Below are 23084 nucleotides of genomic sequence, written 5' to 3'. Positions count from 1 at the left end.
TATACACATATATATTTGTGTGTATATATATTACCTTTCAAAATTAAGTTGAAGTGGCATATTGTTTGAAACTGCATTAAGTAATACACAGTGTCATCCAGTTTTCCATACTGATTTGCACGCAAGTATCGGCTTGATTGCTAAGGAGGGAAGACTGTGAATAACTTAAATTACCCACACAAAGCAGGTGTGGTCATCCCAGAACACCTGAACGCCTGTGCTTACTCCCTGCTCACTAGCGAGACCTTGATATTCTTTCAGCTGGGAAGAGAATGTTCGTTTTGGAAATGGACTTGCGTTTGAGTTTGAAAACTTTTTGTCCATGTCTGAGTAAGGGTCCCTAAGGTCTCTTAACATCGGACAGTAGCTGGGAACTTCTTCAGTTTCTTTTGAATGGGTTTTAAATTGCTGGTATCTTTTACTAGGGATGATTTTAACAGATGGAGAGTGTGAACATGGACCCTTGTCCTTAAGGCAGTTAAAGTGTGTTATGAAGGATCTGGATTCATTACTGCCTTTAAGACCAATATAAGGGAGGAAACCCCTATGGAGATATTTCATAGCTTGTGATTACCCAATCTTTTGGCCTGGGCAGAGCATTAACAGAGTCAAATAACTCATTTGGCAACCGGTTCTGTCTCCACCCAAGTCTTTATTGACCTACACGTAGCATCTCAGTCGTCTTTCCATTTCTTAACTGTCTGCCTCCTTTCCAGCCTGAACGAATAAACCCGGAGCTCAACCAGAAGGGGTACAGTGTGAAGTCTGACATTTGGAGTCTGGGCATCACCATGGTAACCTATGATCATCCTTGTGGGCTATGAGGTTTTGGGCATGAAACTAGATGCGGTGGGTGGTCTTTGGGGACCCAGAAGCAAATGCTATTGACACTCCATTTGGGCATGCTTTCCTGTCTGAGATGGCGGGTCATTTACCCGGGCTGATTGTTTGCAGTGTGGTACAGTGGAAACCCTTGAGTGAGATTTCGCTGTTCAAATTTTTCTGTCTTTTACTATCATATGACCTTCAGTAACTCGTGTATTCTCATAGACAATCTTTCCAATAGACATGGGGTTGATCAATTTTTTTATAGTTCAAATTAAATGATTATAATCAAGACAAGAAACTTAAGTTGCAAAACGAATGCTAATGTGTGGGTCCTGGTAGACCAAATGCATAAGCTGTGTTTTTGGTTTTTTTTTTTGTTGTTCTTTTTGAGACTATATCTCATGTAACTCAGGCTGGCTTCGAAATCTATATGTAGCCCAGGATGACCTTTAACTTCTGCTCCTCTCTCCACTCATAAAGTGCTGGGCTCACAGGCATGCATCACCATGCTTAGTTTGATACCATGCTGGGGATCGAACTCTTGGATTCTTGAATGCTGTACAAGCACTGTGCCAACTGGGTGACGTCCCCAGCTCTGCGCTGAACATTTTCGCGGTGGAAGTTTTATATGTTGAAATCAGATCTATCCTAAGAACACAACGACAGACAGTGTACTTTCCCCAGCTTGGCCCTGTGACTGCAGTCAGTTGCTGCCTTATCTCTTACCACTGCGTACGTTTTCCGTGTGTCTCTGAGGTCTGGAATTATCCACTGTGATCCTGGCTCCTGCCCAGGACCAGCAGCTGATTATATCCAGTGAGTTATTCCATGTCCCTGCCCAGAAAACATGTGATTCTGTAACAGCAGAGTGGCCTTTACGCAAGTCCAAAAAAAGATCAGTCATTTGGTCCTGGGTAACTTTTTTTTTTTTAATTTTCCATTTCACTGAGGGACCTGTAGGTGGCAGCAGAAGCACAGTGCTGCCAAAGTTATGCCTTCCTTTCTGGCCAGATATTTGAAAAACTGGTTGTTTCCTGTCTTGAACTTCAGTGCTCTTGGCTGATAAGTTTTTTATTAACTAGCACTCAAGGGTGTTATCAAGGGACTCGTTTGTTTAAGTAGGTCTAAATAGCTGTCGCTACTAAGATAATATTTTAAAAATTAGCTCTAAGATTTTTGTGAGGATGGGTTTCTAGTTTATTTTTCTTCCCTAATTGTACTTGAACTTCACCTCTAATCCTCCTGGAAAGGAACACGGCTGCTTCCTAAGAGCCCTCCCTAAATGGTTGCCTCCCTCCGTTTCCCTCCTTTCAGATTGAGCTGGCCATCCTCCGGTTTCCCTATGACTCTTGGGGAACTCCCTTCCAGCAGCTAAAGCAAGTGGTAGAAGAGCCATCCCCGCAGCTCCCGGCAGACAAGTTCTCCGCAGAGTTTGTTGACTTTACCTCACAGTGGTAAGAGGACCCTGCATCCCACAGACCTGCGCTAACGAAGACAGATCATTGTCATGACTCCTCCATGGGGTCTGGTCCATCGCATACACTCATTTCAGAAGCACCCGTGGAGTGTGTCCCCCATGCTGCAGGACACAGGCCTTGCCCCTAGCCCCAATTCCAAGTCTAGGAGGGGATTCAATGATGCCAATATTTATTTGGTAGCATCACGATTGGATTGGCAAGAGCAGGAATGGAGATATGCATAGGATATTTGGAGGATATAAATTAAGATGGTGTGGTGTGTGTGTGTAGGATATAAAACCTGAGCGGAGGCCTTGGGAGGCATTTCTCCAACTAAGGTGAGTGAAACAGGAAAGATGGCATTAGGAGGATTGCACTGTATCACATCAACAAAGCAGGGAAAACCTCTCCAGGACTTTGTAGTGGCCAGTTAATTTTAGCTGTTGCGTTTACACACTCTTAGAGTCTCAGTGAAGGATTATTTAGAACAGGTTGGCCTGTGGGAAATCTGTGAGGGGATTGTTTTGATTAGGCCAATGAATGTGGGCTGAGCCTAAAAGTGAGTGGTGTCATTCCCTGGGTTTGGGTTCCTGTGATGGACTATAACCTGGTATTGTGAGCTAAAAAGAACCTTTTGTGTCATAAGTTGGGTCCTGTCCTTTTATTCAAGCAACCGAAATGAAACCAGGACAGAACTGTAAGCGATCTGATATTGGTTACAGACAAAGGTAGTGAGCCTGGTGGAAGGCTTGGGGTGGGGAATTGATGCAAAGATTTCTTTGTGCTTAGGAGATTCTGGGGCACTCAAGAACATTGCTTGGATGTGTACAAGTTATGCAGAGCTTTGCCTTCTGCTGAACCCACGTTGACTGTGGATGAATTTGCCTGTGCAGTTCTAGCAGGCACTGTTGAGGATGTGGAGGCAAATCCAAAGAAAGCTGAAGCACAAAGAGGAAAGGGTGTTGCTCATGTGGTCAAGGAGAGTAAGGAGGACGTAGTATTTTCCAGGTACTCTCGTGATGTCTGTCTACACGGTGACCATGATGCTCAATGTAGCAGAATGGTAGTGATGGCTGCAGACGCTGCCGGGAGGAAGATGCCAAGGCAGAAAGAAGTTAGCCTAGATGGCTCTTCTGTGAAAACAGACAGGAGCGAGGAGGGAGTGGGTGGGTCAGAGCTGTCTGTCTTCCCAACCGTGCTTCTTGGAGGAAGCAGTCCCAGCCACAGTTGCCACTGAGAATTGACCTAGACCTGGAAGTCTCCCTGAGGTACAGAGAGAATGCTGAGGCAATACTCCGTTGGCCTTGCTTCTGTGGAAGTGGTGTTTCAAATCCAGCTTTTGCTGGAAAATATGATGAGACAGGGAAACTCTTTGTTGCTTAAGACCTTTTGGACGGTTGCTTGGTGCTCACCCCCTTCCTGCCCCTGGTGCTTTCCCCTCATGTTTTACGAGGCTACCATGACGCTTTATTCCAAGTTTTTGTTTTGGCGGAAAGACCAGAGAGAGCTGGAGTACTGGGCACTAGGACAATGCTGTTGGATGTCTTTAATAAAAGTGTCCCCTCCCTTCTCTGGTCTCCCGAAGTGCATCCTGTTTTCCTTGAGTGATTGTGTGGGTGAGGGGGTGCATCTGCCAGCTTGAAGCTGGGTCATGCGTGATTTTGCCTTCTAGACTCAAGAAACTTGATGGTTTTTGTTTTTATTTTGTTTCCTTGTCCCCCCCTTATCCTCAAATGTTTAAAGGTCACATAGGAAAAGCCGTGAGTCATGGTCCATCGTTGACTCCCAGACATCTCAGGAGAGCTCTCGCAGGCGAGGAGCCTGTGGCAAGAAGTGTCTTCAAACGCCCTTTCAATTGCCCTTCTCCTACCTGGGCCCCTTCCCTAAGGATTCTGGGTATTTCATGAAGCTTAGGGAAGAACATGCCAGGTGTGAAAAGTTCCAGAAGGCGAAGTCTCCTGTTGTGGATCCATGGTTTAATGTAGTTCTCTGCTGTCCTTGTACATTCGGTGGCCAGTCTCTGGTAAAGTTTTCCAAAGTGCTGACTCCCAAACTCAGCATCGGGTTTTTTTTCAAGTATTTGCAACCTTAGTATTTGTCTTACTTAGGGTTCCTATTGCTGTGAAGAGATGTCATGACCACAGCAACTCTTACAAAGGAAAAACATTGAATTGGGCCTGGCCTACAGTTCAGAGGTTTAGTCCATTATCGTCATGGTGGGAAGCATGGTGGCATGCAGGCAGACATGGTCCTGGAGAAGGAGCTGAGAGTTCTGCATCTGGATCTGAAGGCAGTAGGAAGAGAATGTCATACTGGGCCTACCTCAAGCATCTGAGGCCTCAAAACTCATCCCTAATGACAAGTCTCCTCTAACAAAGCCACACCTACCCCAACAGGCCACACCTCCTAATAGTGCCACTCCCTATGGGTTTATGGGATGGGGGGCATTTTTATTCAAATCACCACAGTGTACTTCAGATGCAACCTCTAAGCATGTGGTGAGAACCCCGATTAGACGTCAGCTCTGTGAACAAGCCTTCAGCTGCTGAGCATTCCCTAATGTTTTTTTGTGGGCAGCCCGTACCATTGTTCAGTTACTATTCTGCACCAAACTGGTCTTTCCCCCTCTTATTCAGCTTTAATGTTTTTCCCTAAGGAATCAAAGCGTTGAAACTTCGGCAAACATTTATAAAAATGATGTTGGGACTTACGTGAGTAGAGCAGTTGCCTAGTGTATGTGAGACCCTGGGTTCTGTCCCCAAGGTATAAAAAAAAAAAAATACCAAAACCCTTGAGAGGTGAATGTGTTCTGATTTTAATGTGTGCACATCTGGGCAGAGAGTCCAGGTGTCTGGTCTTTGCTCCTGCTATAGTGACCACATTGTTCCCGCCTCCCCCCAATACTCAGAATCCTCATGACTGTCCCTCTGTGAACTCCTTCTCTGTCTCCTTTTCTCTGAATTTAACCCCAGATGTCACAGTTTATTCATCTAGATATTTTGGGCTGCTGATCTGTTGTGGATTTCCTGTGACTGTTGAAAGTCTGGCAACTCTGTTAACACTGTTACTTTATTTGCATACAATGCAGAAGTTTGTCTCAGTGATGGAGTTCATTTATAATAGTAACAATAACGACAAAACTCATAACATGTCATTCTGGAAGTTGTCAGAGAGCAGGTCTTTTTTATTTCTAAATAATTTTTATTGCTTTTATTGAACTATACATTTTTCTCCCCTCCCCTCACTCCCTTCTCCCCTTCTCCCCTCTCCCGTGACCCCCACATTCCTAATTTATTCAGGAGAGACAAACCTTTTTCAAAACTATAAAACTTTATTTATTTATTGTTTTTGTGGGTGCATGTATGCCTGAGTGTATGTTTGTATACAATATATGGTAGGAGGATCCCTTGGGGACCAGAGGAGACTATCAGGTCCCCTAGACTTAGACTTATAGATAGCTGTTGTGAGCCACCATGTGGGTCTTGGGAACTGAACCTGGGTCCTCATACATACACAAAACCCTACAGGCATGTACACACACACACACACACACACACACACACACACACACACACAAACATACTTGTACTCATCCCATTTCTCCAAAATTAAAATTCTGACTCCTCATATGATGGGGCCCTTGTTTTCCTGAGTGGTTTTGCTCACTTGACATGATCTCTAGTTCCATCTCTTCTCCTGCAAATGTCAGAGTTTTATGTTTCTTTGCAGATAAAGACATTTCTACCACACCTACCCACCCACACCTACACACTTATTCTTATTCCATCCATCTGGATAATGGACGTCTAGGCTATTGGACTTTTCAGTTATTGTGATTGAGTGACGATATGCTTAGTTGGGAAACATTTGTAATGGGACATAGAGTTCTCAGTGTATGCCTGGGAAGCTGGTAGTGGAGGTGACAGAGCTGGGTCCTATGGTGATTCTAGTTTTAGATTTCGTACCAAACCTCCATTGTCATTTCCAAAGTAGCTGCACAAGTTTACCCACAGCAGTGAACAAAGGCTTCTCTTTTTCTGCACCTTTTCCATCATTTCTTCTGTTTGCTTTCTTTTTTTAATCGTTATTTTGTTTGGAACTTTCATCAATATATACAGACTGTATTTTTTTTATTATATCTGTCCACCACTACCTCCATCCAGCTTCCCTTACTGCTACCACCTTGTCTGCCTCCCACTTCCTGTCCTTTTCTTAAATGATTATTAAGAATCCATGAAGTCTAATTAGCACTACAAGTCCTCCAAGGAGAATGGCTCTCCCTCCCCAAGCAACCATCAACAACACAGGATGGGGGTCTCCAGGGACCCCTCCCCATCCATTCTGGAATTTTGATGGACTTGATCTTCTGCAGAGGGGGGGGGTCTTCTTTCGTAGTAACAGCTGTCATAAGTTGGTGTGTGCAAAGCTATGTTGTGTGCAGAACTCAGCGTCTTTCCGCCCTTCCCCGCACCCTCTGGCTTGCGCATTCTTTCTGCGCCCTCTCTTTTATTGGTAATAGCCATCATATCTAAGAGGAGGTGGACTCTCAGAGCGCTCTTAATTTGGAGTTCTGGGATAGCCAAGGATGTTGAAAATATTTTCAAGTATTTATTGTCATTTGCCTTTCTTTTGAGAGTCATCTATATAGTCCATTAGCCCATTGATTGATTGGAAGATTTATTTATTGGGGTGTTCAAAACTTGCCATTATGTAGTATAGGTAGTAAATCCTCATCTGGGGTGTGGATGGCAAAGACTTTTCTCCTGTTCCGTTGACTGTCTTTTTACTCTGAGGGTTATTTCTTTGGCTGCAAAGGAACTTTAATTTCATGTCATCCCACTAGTCACTTCTTGGGATTATTTTCTGTGGTACTGGAGTCCTTTTCAAAGTTCTCACCTGTGTCAGCATCTCCAAGTATTTCAGAGGAAAACAGAGAAACACCAATTCTTAGAAATACTTTTTTTATGTATTTATTTCAAAACAGCAGAGCAGATGGCTGCTCCTTTTCCCCAGTGTGTTTTTGCCACTGAGATTTAAAGACTCTTCAGTGTGGGTAGTACTGACCTGTATTAGTTGCTTTTCTATTGCTGTGACAAAACACCACTCAAGGAAATTTCTGGAAGAAAGAGGTTGTGGTTTCAGAGGGATAAATCTATCATGGCAAGAAGGCGTGGCAGTAAACAGTAGGCATGGTGGCTGGAGTAACAGCCAAGGGCTCACATCTTGAACCTCAAGCAGAAAGCAGAGAGTGAACAGGGAGTAGGGCAAGAGCTTTTTTTATTTTATTTTATTTTATTTTATTCATTTTACATATCAACCACAGTTTCCCCTCCCTCTCCCCTGCCACCTCCTCTCCACACCTCCTAGAGGGTATGGCCTCCCATAGGAAGTCAACAAAGCCTGGCATATCAAGTTGAGGCAGGATCACCCCCCCCCCCCACACACACACACACATCAAGACCAAGCAAGGCATCCCTGCATAGGGAGCCAGTTCATCCTCCAGGGATAGATCCTGGTCCCACTGCCAGGGTCTCCTCAGATAGACCAAGCCATGTAACTGTTGCCCACACTCAGAGGGCCTAGCTCAGTCATAGGGTCAGATCTTTAAGTTCTCAAAGCCAGTCAGTCCCCAGTGACATACTTCCTCCTGCAAGGCCACATCTTCTGAACTGCTCCCAACAGTGAACAGTGTCACCGAAGGAGGCCCGAGTATTCAAATGCCTTAGACTATGGGGAGCAGTTCTCATTCAAACCACTACATGACAAAGCAAGCCTTGTTTTTGGATATAAATACTGAATTCTAATAGGAAATCCTTATAGTCTAGTCTTGTAGAAGGTTTAATATAAGAGTTTATCAAAAGTGGGATCTTAGCAGATGGAGAATATATGTGTATATCCAAGATGTACACACACATTTATATGTATATATATTATGGACCATACACACATACATATATGATTCATATGTTTTGTGTTGTGTGCATATATATTGTACACACACACACACACACACACATATATATATAGTGAATGGATTTGAGTGTATATAGATGTTCATGCACGTGTGTTGTGTATGTTTTTGTGTGTGTGTAGGTGTTATGTGTACATGTGAAGGGGCGGAGGTCAGCTGTAGGTGTCGTTTCTTGGCTATGATCCACCTTATTTTTTGAGACACGGTGTCTCATTCAGCTTGGCTGGCTGGCCAAAAAGCCCAAGGATCTTCCTCTCTTTACCTCCTCAGTGCTCAAATTAGAAGTGTGAGCTGCTGCTCTTGGCTTTTTCTGTGGGTTTTGGGGATCACACTCAGGTCTGTATGCTCTCAAGGTTAGCGCTTTCTTTATGGAACCATTTCTCTGGCCTAGCAGCTTGGCAGTTTTCACTAGAACCTCTTTGTAAGTGTTCACACAAGAAACTGAATAGAAACAAGCTGCCTGCTGCCACAATGATTCCTCCAGACCTACTTTGGAGTCTCGGTACCCAGCTAAAGAACGAGCCCATTGCCATACCCAAGTGTGTTAGAGGCCTGTCCGGATGTCCAGATGTCAATACTGTTTGACTCAGGAGCTAGAATGAAAGAGTCAATTAAACACATTCTGCTTGTTCAGAAAAGGGCAGCGAAAGAGGCAGTAGATTATTTATTTGTCTTTTGACAAATGTATGGCTTCAGAGGCACACTGTGTTTTTATTCTGTGGACGCACCAAATAGCCCTTCTTGGAAATGATCAGGGGGAGTTCAAATAGGCAGAAAACCTCTGGTCAGCATAAACTTCAAGCCAGCAATTCTCGAGACAGCACGGATCTGTTTTGGAGTGTCAGCCATGGTCAGGACCCTGTGTTGTGGCATTTGGAAGAGGAATTAGAGACGTTAGCTAATTGCACACTTGAAAATGACAAGCCACTCGAACATTCAAAAGTCAGACTTCGATCCAAGAAGAAAGTGGTGTGCCTTTGAACACCGAGGTTGTTATTTTATACGGAATTTCAAGCGTTTCCTATTAAACATGGAAAATTTGCTTCCGCCCCAACTTTATCTTGGGTATTTTTTGCTATTCTTAGTGCCACGTTTGAAGTGTTTTTGATTTAAAAGATGGCGAGAATAGGTTAGATGTGTTATATTAATTCAACGAATGGTCTTTCTTTCCCTTCATTCTTTCCTGCCTTTCTCCCTTTATTTCTTCTTCTGTAGATAGGGTTTTACTGTATGCACTAGACTGTCCTAAAAGTCCCCCTGTAGCCCAGGCTGGCCTTGATTCTATCTATAATCCTTCTGCTTCAGCCTCCTGAGTGCTGGAATTATAGGCATCATTACTAGGGCCAGCTACTGTGTAAGTCCTTCTTATTACAACTCTGTAGTTGGGGATAAACTTTCCTTTCTGACCAGGGGCCGTAAGTCAAGAAGTAGCTATTGGGCAATTGGGCAACAGCCTCTGAGGTTTGAGAAATCTTAACACGTTCTCACTGATCAACTATGGTGACTTTTTCCAATTTCAAAAATACAGATTAAAACAAGACAGAAAATTTTGTAAACTGAATAGAGGATAAAAATGTCCTGTCTCAAGGTCGCTTTTACTTGAAACTTGAAAGCCTCAGGGATGAGGCTATAGCCCGGTGCTAGAGTACTTTCCTAGTCTGTGCAAGGTCTGGGGTTCTCTCTTTAGTGTCACAATGACAAGAACATCAAAAAAGAGGAACTTTTAAAGTCTCTAGACCAACGGGAAGATCTCTGGTTGCTCCAAGAGCCTATTATTTTAACATTTCAAGATCAAGATGTTTCTCTTAGCTAACCATTCCCTTAGTTCTACAATTGAGTAAAAAGTTAGTTATGGAAAGGTAGAACATAAAAGTGTTCCAGATTTAATTTACTTTAAACATTTTCATTCCCTCCCCTTCTCTATCTCCCTCCCTCCCTCCCACCCTCCCTCTATCCCTCCTTCCCTCCCTCCTCTCTTTCCCTTCCCTTCCCTCTGACCCTCCCTCCCTCCTTCCTTTCTTCCTTTCCTTCTGTTGGGTGTAAGTAGCCATGGCGTACATATGGAGGTCAGAGGGTAACATCTGGGAGTCCGTTCTCTCCTTCTTCTGTGTGGGTCCCAGAAATAAAGCTCAGGTTGCCAGTCTTGGCAGTAAATGCCCTTACCCAGTTGAACCATCTTGCTGGCCCCTCAGATTTCCTATTTAATTATTTGAATATTGAGTGTAGTTTTAATGTTGTGTTTGTGTTTCTTTTTTATTGATTTAATAAGTAAAACTGATTAACCAATGAAGAAGAATTTCTAGGTTTAGATTTGCTTTGAAAATAGCTGGATATTTGGGGCTCCTGGGTAATAAAAATAATCTAGGCTCTGTGTACAAGGTAGTAATACCCAGAGGGCAATTTAGCTAATACTTGAATTTAGACAACTTTTAGTTTCTTGGAAGACAGCGGAGAGAGATAGGAGGTTTTCATGATGAGAATATAAGCAGATAGCATATGAAACAACTGGAGATGATTCTTCTAAATGAGTTCCATTTTAGAGAAGGAAATAGGAAATTGAAAAAAAAAATAAAGAGGGCCACCCAATGACACACAGTCCAGTCCAAGGATTCTTGACCTCTTGATGTCTGCACCAAGGACATTTTTAAATGAATTATCTTTGTTATGGGAAATAGGCTTGTTCATTGAAGGATGCTTAGCAACATCCTTGGCCTCTGTCAAATGCTTGCAACAGCACTGCTGATGAGTTGCAACAACCAAAAATGCCTCCAGACATAGAGAGATGTTCCCTGGGGCGTAGGTACAGGATCACCACCATTGGGAACCACCAACATTGACTCTAGGAAATAGGTGGATGCAGAGCCAGGAGTGGGTTAAAAACTCATTCATTTCACCGAGGCACACATTCTCATCCCAGTCCCACACTGACAGTTGATAATTCTTCTTTCTAATGTGCTCTATTTTTATACCCAGTTGAGATGAACTTTCTCTCATAGGTTGTCTGGTCCCTGAGGTCACTAGGTCCTAGGTGTGCCCTCAGTTCCAGGTTGCAACTTCTGTCCTCACCTCTACCTGTACCCTGTCTCAGGTTCCCTGGCTTCTACCCACAGCATTGCCTGGAATAAACTGGTAGGCTGCTTTTAAGTTGTTTTGGTTCAAAAAGCTTCCTCTCATTTTAATTTTTAAAAAGAATTTCGTTTTGCTTAAAACTGTGTGGTTCCAAATCTCCCAATGACGTCACCCTCCCACAGATCTGTCCTTTGCTTCCCTCACGGTGATTAGCTTCTGTGGGTGCAGCAGAGCTCGTGACATGTGTGCAAGATCTCTCTTGCTCATAAGGACCCCTCAGCACAAATTCTAGCAACCTAATATACTGTCATATTGTGCTTCTTCAACTTTATTGACAACTTTTTTTTTTCATTTGCGTATATTTTATGGTCCAGTGGCTACAGAGTACTGAGGTTATTTTACACCCCCTCGTTTCCAAGGCCGTCCTTTTCTCCATTCTATAACCTGGAACTCTAATGTGAAGTAAAGTGTTGCTTTTCTTTTTCCATTTTAGAGCCAGGGGTGGAGAGAACATAGGGGTGGGTTGAGGACAGGGGTGACGGGTTTGGTCTCTTTCATGTTGCAGTTTTATGAGGATTGCCTCTGGTATCAAATGCTATTAAATGTCTGGGTATTCAGAGAACTGAGTGACCACTAGACAGTACTGCAGAACCACAAAATATTTCTAAGAATAATTGCTAATTTGCTGACTGAGTATGCCTTCCTTTCTTATCCACCAAGACACAGTGAACAAGGCGCACTACCTCAGTTGAATTCAGGTTCGCGGTTTCTGTCCCAGGCAGGTTTGGGTAGGAGCGTGGCAAAGCCAGCCGTGTATGGAAGGGGAAAAGGGAGGGCGACACAGTGAAGGCAGTGAAGGGGTACAGAGCACAGTGTCCTGTGAGAAGCTTTTGCTGGTTCTTTTCCGGGAGGCGGGATCAGAAGCTACCCTGAAGGAAAGTACATGGAGGTTTGGAAAGGCGATGGCTCTAGATCAGAACAGTTGGATGGAAGGGCACTCATGGTTGAATTCAAGGAAAACAAACACATCCCAACACTCCACTTCCACACTTACTCATCTAAGCCCACAGTGGTTTAAAACAGTTTCTGAGAAGTTGAGATAGGAAACCTGTTTTCTCTGCATTAAAAAAAAAAAAAAAAAAGTTATGGTCAGTCTTACACTGGTTTTTAAATCCTAACCGTGAAAAATGGTTTCTAGATTTTTAATGTGATTATTTTTTTTTCTTTAAGCTTGAAGAAAAATTCCAAAGAACGGCCCACATATCCAGAGCTTATGGTGAGTGTGAACACTTTGGTGTGTGTTAACTACCTACCTACACACCTACCTGACTAACTAACTAACTAACTAACTAACTAACTGTGAAGCAGCCATGACTAAGATGATGAGTAGATCATCAAGTAGGAAGAGTTGATCCCATTAAGAGATGGTTGATTCCCAGGAACTGGACTAAAGAAACAGTGAAGGGCCCTTCTCATTGTGTTTTGTCCTTTAAAAATATTCTATTTATTTTATGTGCATGCATTTGTATATTTGTAGGTATTCATTGTCACAGTGCACATGATGTCAGAGGACAACTTGCCGGAGTCAGTTCTTTCCTTCTACCATGTGGGTCCTGGGAATTGAACTCAGGCCGCCAGGATTGGCGGCAAGTGCTTTTCCTTGCTGAACCATCTTGCTGGCTTATGCTCATTTTCCTTCCTTCCTTTTTTCCTTCCTTCCTTCCTTCCTTCCCTCCCTCCCTCCCTCCCCCCCCCTTTTCTTTTGATGCAAACTCAGACTATGTCATCTTTCCCAGTGCTGTTCTCCACGTGGGTAAACCTGGAAAACACTTATGTCCGTAATATTTACGTTTTTAAATTTGGAAGATTCCCACGATAAATGTATTGAATGTATGAGTTCAGAGACATCAGTGAGATAATGTGGCCCATCAAGTTTTCAGAACAAACTGTGGGCGAATTAGATGAATTTCTTTCTCCTTACCTTTTGCTGTCTTCATTTTGACGGAAAGAGGTAAAATGCCTGCCTCTGTATTTACTGTTTGTCCTATCAGTAAAACATGGGCGAAAACAAACCCCCAGCACTGTTGCTCTGTGTAGTATTTCTACCAAAAGAGATGTTGAATATGCGATGAATACACTTGGGAGAGGAATACAAAATTTAGGCTCTATGTGAATTTGTGTTTACCACCTCCCCTCAGATCTATCCTGATGACTAAGATTTGAATCTTAGCACTGGGAGGGAGATGTTCTAGTTTCATTTCTGATGCTATGATAAGCTACACCAACAACGAGCAACTTAGGAGAGGAAAGGTATATTTTAGTTCATGGTTCTCGGCTATTCCACCACTGCCAGGAAGTCAGGACAGCAGTAGGTTAAGGCACAAGTCTTCATATCCCACTCATGGTTAAGAGCAGAGACAGAAAGAAGTACAAGTTGTCTGCCTGTTTGCATTTAGCTTGACTTCACTGCTCTGAAAACACTGCCTAGGACCCTCTGCCTAGGGAGTAGTGGCACCCACAGTGAACTGGATCTTCTCATAGAACAAACTCAATTTAGGCAGTCTCTCAGAGACATGCACACAGGCTAACCCAAGGCAGATAATTCCTCCTTGAGATTCTCTTCTCAGATGGTTTTGGGTTAGGTTAAGTTGGCAGTTAATTGATAGCCATCTTAGGAGAATTATGATGTTGTCCAATTCCGAGAGATGGAAGAACAAATTTGATTGGGATCTTTTATTAGTGGGCCTGCTAGCAGCTGTCACAAGGTGCGCTCTTCCATCCTCCGCACAACCTCACCATCCGATCAGCTGAGTGCATGGCAGGAGCGCAGGCTCCTGTATCTCCTTTTTGAATGGTGGATTGAGGTAGTTGAGGCACAGAGAAAGAGCCATTTGGGAATATCCATAAGGGTCATAGAAGAGAGGATGGAGATAGTTTAGTGGTTGAGCTCTGCAGCTCCAGCTCCGGAGAGATTGATGTCAACTTCAGGCTGCTGTGGGTATGATACTCACATGAACATTCCACCTCCCCGTACACATATCCACATAATTAAAAATAAGGTATTGGAAAAAAAAAACGTTATGAAAGGTGACCTGTGTGATTGTCTCAGGTATGCATTGCTTCAGGTCTGGGTGTCAGCTTTGGTTTATTTACACTGACCCATACTCTGATTGGAAGAACTGGAATCAGGCCAACTGCTTGGGCTTCCATTGTCCACCCTCAAAAGAGCAGTGTCCAGCAGTCAACCCTCAACAGCTTTATAAAAACAGACATGTGATATTTGAGCATTAAGTTGAATGTTTGTTTATAAAAGCAATTAATTGGAGGCCTTTCCCAGGCCTGACTGTCATGAAAAGATAATTCCACATGAAATGTGATAGACAGGGAGGATTTCCTGTAGAATTCTACGGAACTTCAAATCCCGATGTCTCTGCATTGTAACTCATTTCTAATATGAGAATATTTTCTCTGTAGTTCAGCTATTTACAGTGCAGAACATTTCTTTTTTTATCTAAGTGGCCTCTTATCAAAAAATTTCATCAGAAAACATTTGAGGAAAAAAGTATTTCCTATACATCAGCATCTGGTGGTGATGTCTACCTTCCCACTACAACCTAACAAACACTGAGGGGGGTTTTGGCATGTCTACTAATATAAGGTTGTGTGGGCAACATCCCCCTTTAAGGCATTAGTCTTTGTGGTACTGGAAATGGACGTGCCTTTTAAGACCATAACTGTTCCCTGCTTTCCTGTGGAATTGAGGTTTTTAAATGGAAACTCTGAGTCGGAACTCCCTGACTTCAGCACTAAGCAACACGTGTTGGGAGGCTATTGTTTCAATTTTAGGAATTTGTGAAGATATACGAAGGGGAGAAAAAGATCATTTTTTTTCCAAATAAAGGAATATTGTTATCAAGACTCCAACTCAGATATGTACTTCTTACAGAATCCCCGATAGTTTTCACCCTAATTCAGATTGAGGGCTAGACATGTGTCAAGTCCATCTGATTTGCACATCTATTTGGACTTCTGCTTTGTAGCATTTGATTTCTACAGCAAATATCACCCAGTTCTTCTTTTTTGGTTAAAAAAGTTTTATAGATTTAGTCTTTAGATTTAGTATTTTAGGTTAGCCTTGCAATTGATGTTAACAATGAATGAACTAAGCTGAAAGCAGTGATATTCAATCCATGAAAGCAAAAAGAGCATGTGCTGTGTTTCAATAAAACTTTATTTAAAAGTCAGAAACTATATTAGTAACTTCTCTATTTCTGTGATAAAGCAGCATGACCAAGTCAACTTAGAGAAAGAAGGGTTTATTTGGGCAGATACTTCCAGAAGGGTAGAGCCCTTGATGACGGAGCAAACAAAGGTGTGGGAAGCTAAAGACACATCTTGAACTGCAAGCAGGAAGCAGAGAGAGCCAATTCGGAATGGCATGAGTTTTTGAAACCACAAAGCTTCCCCACTGACACACTTCCTCCAACAAGGTCATGCCTCCTAAATCTACCCCAACAGCATCACCACCTTAAGACCAAGTATTTAAGCATCTGTGCTTATGGGAGACATTTCTCATTCAAATCTTTGCAGACATGGAGTTAAATTTGGATTATGGGTTGTAGTTTGACTACTCCTGCCTTAAATGTTTACCTCCAGAAATAGTAAACAGGCTGCTTAGATGATATCCTGGTGAAGTGATTGTCTTCTTCAAATGTCTGAGAAAATTATTGACTCGAATTGCAGCTTAAACAAGGGTAACTGAGTCTACAATCCTGGAGGTTGTGGTGTATACCTGGGATGTTTTGGAGGCCTAATAGTGATTGTGGCTTGTTTCTCTGCTTTTGGCAGCATGTCTATGAATCTCCTTGCTTCTTCATGGCACTGTAGGAATCCTAACTGTTACAGAGTCCTCTCTCTTCAGACTTGGCCCTTTTGGAGGGGGGACTTGAACTGGGGCTGTAGCCTGGAGATTGTTTTAAGACCCCATTGAGCCATTTTCTTGTTGCTGCCTTTTCTATCCTTAGTCTTTTCATTGCTTAGAGAAGGAATCAAGTTTTCAACACTACTCAATTGCTAAGCCCCACACAAGGCTACGCGCACCTTCCCTGTTGATTGGCTTGTCTGCTTTCTTTCTCACCCCTTGCCTCCTGGCCCTCACAGTATATTCTTACTCTGGGATAAACGAAAAGATACCTAAAGAATTTGTTTTTAATTAAAGGTTTCAGATGATATGATTTATTTCATTCATGGACTCAAGCTCCATGGACTGAGCTAGTAATAGCGGAATAGGAGTCAAGGTGGGGGTGACAGCACGGGAATCTTGCAAACTGAGGTTTGGCATGTTCTGTTTTGATAGTCCAAAGCTTTTAAAGCACATTAAAAGATCCCCAAATGTCAAGAGGATGTGGGAAAGCTGATAGGTATAATGGTTAAAATAAAACAACAAAAACAGAACCGTGGTAAGTGTGCCATGTAAGTGGTCAGTAATTGAAAGTGGTGTCACTGGCTCGCAGATGGGGGAACTCGGAATGAAGGGCCTTGAATCTAGAGCTTCGCACTGGGTGTAAGGCTCTGAGCCAGCACTCAGCTCATATCCTCTAATGGGCAAAAAACAGAAGATCTTTCCATGTTCTGAGTCACAGTGCTCAAAAGTGACCACCTACTTTCTTCTGGGTTTTATTTCTTTGTTCCTTCCCCCGTGGCATTGTTTCCTAAAACTTGCTTGGGTGGGCATTCAGTTCTCCACAAAGCTGACTCACGCAGCCTTCTACTGTCAGGTTTCAAGCAAATATAATTAGAAAACCTACTGGTAGGCAGAATGGAGGTTGCAAACTGAACCCCTCATCAGGGAAACAGTGAGTCATCTCATGTCTGCATGAGAAAAGACTCATGTTGATCCATTCAAACTAGAGTACTTACTCCTAGACTGTTGGAGACCTGGGCCTGGTAGAGAAGGTAGTGGGTGTGTGGTGTTGGTACCTGAAGGAATTGTCCTTTTGAGTTTGTTTGCTTAGTTTCTGTTCCCACTAGAAGAACTGATGAATATGATATAATGTATGTCTTTCCAACTGAAAATTGGCGGATTGTCCTGTACACAAAAAATAGCTTAATCATCTGACTTGCCTTGAAATATGTGGACTCTTGCATCTTGCCTTACCTTTTCTCCACAAAGTATAAGACTTAATGTTGTAGTTTTCTCTCTTTAAGTTGACTTAATCTGAGTTGTATACAAAGAAGTTTCCTTTCCTTTTTTTATTTAGTCTTTAATCTCTGGGATGAATTTTTTCTGAACATACCAGTAGTCTGTCAGTCTGTGTTATTCTGTGAGTGAATCAAACCCCTCAAGACTGATGTAAATGGAGCTCTTAGCTGTGGGTGTGGCCTTGGAACGTGGCCTTAGGTGTTTTATTTCAAACCAGTTTTCCAATGTCAAGGGCACGGATGTCTTCTTTGCTCATGTACTGTTCAGCAACATTGATATCTTGTTCTACTACCCTGTTCTTATTCCCTTGAAGTGGAAGAATCTAAGTCTATGAAGTTTTAATCATTTTGCTACTGCAGCTGTCTAAAATGACTTGGAAGAGATGGTCTTATCCAATCTTTGTATTTCTGTATGAATGGAATTATGTAGCATACTTGTATAGGTTATCTAAACCAATAGATTATTTGTATTAGAAGCCTAGATGTATCAAAATTAGAGATAGCAAAGAGATAACTTTAAGATATGCTCATCAATAGATATGTGCTTGATTTTACAAAAGATATGAAAAATCCGACTTGCCTCGATAGAGATATTAACCTATTTATTAAGCAAATAGATTAACTTGCTAATTTTGTACATTATCAATGTCAAGTATTAATGCCATGCATTTTTCTTCTCTTTTCCAGCAACACCCATTTTTCACCCTACACGAATCCAAAGCAACAGATGTGGCATCTTTTGTAAAACTGATACTTGGGGACTAAAAAGCCATGGACTTAACTGGTTGATCCTACTGTGGATTGGTGGGCTTACAGGGTGAAGTGAGTTCATTACAGCGCCAACAAGAAAGTCATCTTGAGATCATTGAACCCTGCCTTCCTGAGGGTTTTCTCTCCCTAATTTTTCTTTTTCTTCTCCAAAGGGGGCCTTGGAATCTCTAGTATAGAATGAACTCTCTAGATGGATGAAATATGATAAAGGCTTAGGACTTGAAAAGGTGATTAAATATTTAATGACGAGTCATACAAGTCCTCAAGCTTCTCAGATTTCTCGTGTTCTTTGCAAAATGAGTGCATTGGCCCTGGTAACAAGGTGCTACAGTAGTGATGAAATTGTAAAGTAGATTTGTAGTGTATCCCACTTATTATTTTAATATTTATGTTTCAGTGCTTGGTTGGAAATATTCCATTTTATGCAAGAAGGGAGATACAGAAGCAAGGCTGACTTGGCAGTATTTATAGGGCTTTTATTTTTTAAGTTCAATCAAGTCTGTGGTCCAGAGGAAGTTATTTAATATGCATCTTTAAAGAATATTATAAAAATCTCAAACAAAGGGGCTCTTCCTGTGCAGTGTGGCTTGCAGCTGTTGTGGCTGCTGCGCCAAATCCTGGGTAACCACTTCATCTTTTGAATGAATTGTCAAAGTGTCTTGATCATATCCCAACCCCCAACTTTGGAAAACATGAAAGTCACCTGTATCATGGCTCGAAGAGTAAAAAACAAAGCAAAACAATGGTTCTCTTCAAATGTGTTGTATAGTTTTAGTGGAAAATGAAGATCATGGATAATGGTGTGCTTTTTATCTTGACTTATCTTTCTCTCTCCCCCCCTCTCTCTCTCTGTGCGCATTCGTGTATATATGTGTGTGTTTGTGTGTGTGAACGTGTGTGTTTGTGTGTTCATTTGTTAAACCAAGTCCCACCAAGTAGCTTCTAGGAACACCTCTATTAGCAGGACACCAGTCAGTCATGAGAGGAGATTTGAGAACTCAGAGAGAAAGGAAGCTTTCTGATCTTGAGTCTCCTCCATGGATGTGCCCCCTGGGCCCGGCCTTTGTAACTCATGAGCTACCTTGCTTTGATTGCTTTCATAAGCCATACAGAAACCTTATTATGCGACAGGCTGTGGGAGAAGAAGAGGAAAGACAGCGGTCCTTCAGAATACTGCCTCAGAACAGACTGCTGAGCTGCCATAGATTCAGTCCATGTCAGATGTTTCTATAGCACCAGGGAGGGGCCAGCTCCACTTTCAAATTCTACCAGATTGACTAAACAACCGTCTCTTCCCTTGTGATGGGTTCTCTATGTTAAACTTCTGTGGCCCTATAGAGTTAAGAAGTTTTATGAGTGGCAGGGAAAAGATAGACTTTTGCTAAATAGTGAGGAACCATTGCTTTGGGAGTCAGTATTAATACAAGGGCATTATTAGAATATGAAGACAACAAGATGGTGATAAAAAGGGAAGAAGGAAAAATACGCCTTTTCCCCCTTCCCTGACCTCTTTGAATCCTCTTTCCCTTCTCCTCTAGATTTGGAAGCATAAACAGTTGGGTTTTCATTGTATTTTTTTTTTTTCATCTTTGAGATTCTTGCACAGGGCACTTGTTTCAAGTGTGTCTGACACTTCCACATCTCTTCTGTATTCTGCTGTAGGGCAGACCCATTCTCAGGGCTGGGGAGATGGCTGTCAGTAAACACTTGCCTCTCAGATTTCTGGAACCTACAGAAGCCTGGTATGGTGGCCCAGCCGAGAATGTGACCTAGGAGGTGGAAACGGGCAAATCTCTGGAAGCCTGTGTGACTCAGTGAGCCTGGGTTACATGCTGAGAGTCCAGATCAGTGAGAGATCCTGTCTCTCACAAAAAGTGGAATGCACCTGAGGAGAGATAACCTAGTCTGTTCTCTGGCCTTCACAAGTGTGTTGTACATAGGTACATTCTCTGCATCCCTTCAGACACACACCACACACCGTATTACCCCACCCCCACCCCATGATACCTGTTTGACTAAGCACAGTTCTCTTTGCTCTGAAGACATAGCCATTTTATTTATTTCTCGCTGGAAACATGGTATTATCCTATGATCATGTTCATTCAACTCCCCACCCACCTTTCCCAATCTGAAAGCTCCTCTCTCTGACATGGACAGAGATCACGTGTGTCTTCCAGCTCCAGTCACATCTTATGAGAACAGAAAGTCATGAGGAAAAGCCTGCGGAACCCTCTTAGGGCTTCTAGTGAAACTCTTGAAGTAAATCATCTCTTGGGTCTGGATCTGATTGGTCTCACTTGGTTTCCTACTTTGAAATGCTTTTAACAAAGAGCGTGGTTTTTGCACTTGTGCTTCTGTGTGGTCTGTGAGCCCAGGGCAGGAACTTGTAAAACACCGTAGTGGGAAGAGGAGCTGCTTTAAGCCTGGTATACTTTAAAGCCACTTAGGGGTCTGTAAGAGTGCCAAAGTTCTGGGCCCAGAGACTTGGAGTTAATTGGTTCAGGTAGAGTCTGGGAATTAGTACTTTTTAAAAAAGAAGGAAAATTAAAAATAAAAAAAGTAAAAGCCTTCATGAGTTTCTGATACACACCAGCCAGGGTTGAGGGCACTGGTGAGGTCAGAATGGCAGGGTCCCGGAAGAGTGTATATGGATGTCGTTAAAATGGATTGTTGTTTCAAGTTCTTAACTATCTTCTAAGCCTAACAAAAGTTTTTACACGCTTGCCAAAGTTTCCTTACTTATGGTGCCATTGGTGGGTTGTCTCAGTATCTTCCTTTGTGTTTCATGCTGTGAGTCAAGGTATTGGATACTTCAGTGAACCAAACAGTTTGAGCCGAGTTGCTTCATAGTAGCCCTTTAAACCATGCCATTCTTATGTCAGCGTTTCTCCTGGCAAATCATAATATATTGCCATGTCTAGGAGTTATTTCAAGGCTTGTGGGTGCTGGTCATATGCTATGCTGAAATGTGCTCAGTCTTTGGCCAGTTTCAAAACTGAGCTCTCAATCATTCAGCCCCTCATATTGTTTCATTCTCTCTCTCTCTCTCTCTCTCTCTCTCTCTCTCTCTCTCTCGTTGATATTTTTGGTGTGTCTGCCTCTTTAATTATGAAATTAAAGATCAAAACCATTTTTTGCTATTCATCAGTAGACAGTGCCGGATATCGTAGTCTAGAAATGATGCCTCTGGAGCTGGGGAGATGGATCAGGAGGTAAAGGGTCTGTTGAGCAAGCGTGGAGCTTCGGGTTTAGATCCTGGGGATTTGTGCAAAACCCAAGCGTGGTGGTTTGTGCCTGTAACCCCAGTCTGAGGTAGGTCGAGGGTAGGAAGGGCAACCAGATGGATCCTGAAGCTCATTGGCCAGCCAGTCTAGCCAAATCTTTTAGCTTTGATTTTAGAGGAGGTCTTTGTCTCACACACACAAAAACAGTTGGTGAGAGATTGAAGAGACAGACCCGTTACATTGACCTTTAGTTTCCATATGCTCACATGCACGTTCACCTTCCACACACGAGCATACGTCCACACCAACAAGCATACAGACGCACATCACACAAAAGCAATATTTTAAAAAGAAAATATTTAAAAATGTTTTTTAAAAGTGCGGTAGAAACAGACAGTGGTCTCTGCATTAGAGGAGGCAAGACAAGCGTTCTCCTTGATTCTCTTCAGGAACTTTAGTGCCTTATGTCACCACAGAGGAAGTCAAGAGGGCCTAAAATGTCATAGTTTAACTTCAAAATGTCTTAATTAAACCTGGGATTTCATTACTTCTGTTCAGAGGGGTCACCTCTGAGAGTATTTAGGAAGAACACCGTTTTTGTCCTCAAAGCACAATGAATATCTAGTTCTCAATTCCTATTAGAATGGGGGGGGGTCGTTACTTTCTCTGACCTTGAAAATAAGATTTCCGTATTCACTCGATTTATCACGGTGGATGTTCTGCTAGTGAAGTGATTTTTATCATACCAGGATTTTGTCAGAAAGTTTCTGATTTGAAGGGGATTTTCTGGCTCAAGGAACCCCCTGCTTTTATTGAGGCTTTGAGTGACTTGGATAAGTGTCACCTGCATGGTATTTTTTTTTTTTAATTTTTCAGAAGGGACACTTTTCGATCAGGCCACTGAAAATAGACATCAGGGTGAAAATGCCAGAGCAAACCTCTGAAGAGGCAGCCACCAAACAAGATGAGCGGACACGGTACTTCATTCTGGCCACGCTGCCGTCCTCTCTCCTCTGACCTCTGTTCATTGATAAAGACAGCTAAAGACAGCCTTTGGCTCTCTGTGGCCTTAACTGGTTAAATGATATTTCTCTTGGAAATCTGTTGAAAACTGGAAACTTTTCAGTAGGGAAATGTACGTCATGTATGAACCATCATTTTGCAAGCCTTTCTTGGTTGGGGAGGGATGGAAGTTTGTGGACCTCTTAGATCAATAGACTGCAATAGAATATAGATTAATCAACATTATGGAATGTAGACTGTGTCATCCTTGATTAATTGGCATGGTTTCTATAAAGACCAAGATAATAAATATTTTTAGCTTTCTGTTTCATGGGCTTTTTTTTTTTTTAATCTTCTCAGCTCTTCTGTTGAAATCTAAAATCATCAGAAAACAATGCCTAAATGAACAAGCCTGGTGGCTATGTTACAATAAAAACTTAGAAAGTCAAGCATGGGTTGTCCTTAGCTGACAAGGCTGTGGTTTGTCAACGCCCGTCTTAGACCGTCAAACATAAAATTCTAATTGGTAAACTCAGTGAATAGAGTTTTCAACTCCATATT

General features: G+C 42.4%; 1 protein-coding gene across 2 annotated transcripts in view; it reads left to right on the top strand.

The window, feature by feature from the left end:
- Window positions 1-22806, top strand: part of Map2k6 (mitogen-activated protein kinase kinase 6) — a 126542-nt gene extending 103736 nt beyond the window's left edge. For both annotated transcript variants that reach the window (XM_041636153.1, XM_041636154.1), the window contains exons 9-12: window positions 717-794; window positions 2143-2282; window positions 12556-12601; window positions 18214-22806. In XM_041636153.1, the coding sequence (XP_041492087.1) occupies window positions 717-794; window positions 2143-2282; window positions 12556-12601; window positions 18214-18291 (342 nt within the window). In that variant the 3' untranslated portion in view covers window positions 18292-22806. The remainder of the gene's footprint in view (window positions 1-716; window positions 795-2142; window positions 2283-12555; window positions 12602-18213) is intronic.
- The last annotated feature ends 278 nt before the right edge of the window (window positions 22807-23084 follow it).

The sequence above is a fragment of the Microtus oregoni genome, unplaced genomic scaffold, assembly GCF_018167655.1.
Source record: "Microtus oregoni isolate MIOR12 unplaced genomic scaffold, Mior012 000048F_ref0000485, whole genome shotgun sequence".
Classification (NCBI taxonomy): domain Eukaryota; kingdom Metazoa; phylum Chordata; class Mammalia; order Rodentia; family Cricetidae; genus Microtus; species Microtus oregoni.
This window is presented reverse-complemented; position numbering and strand designations above follow the sequence as displayed.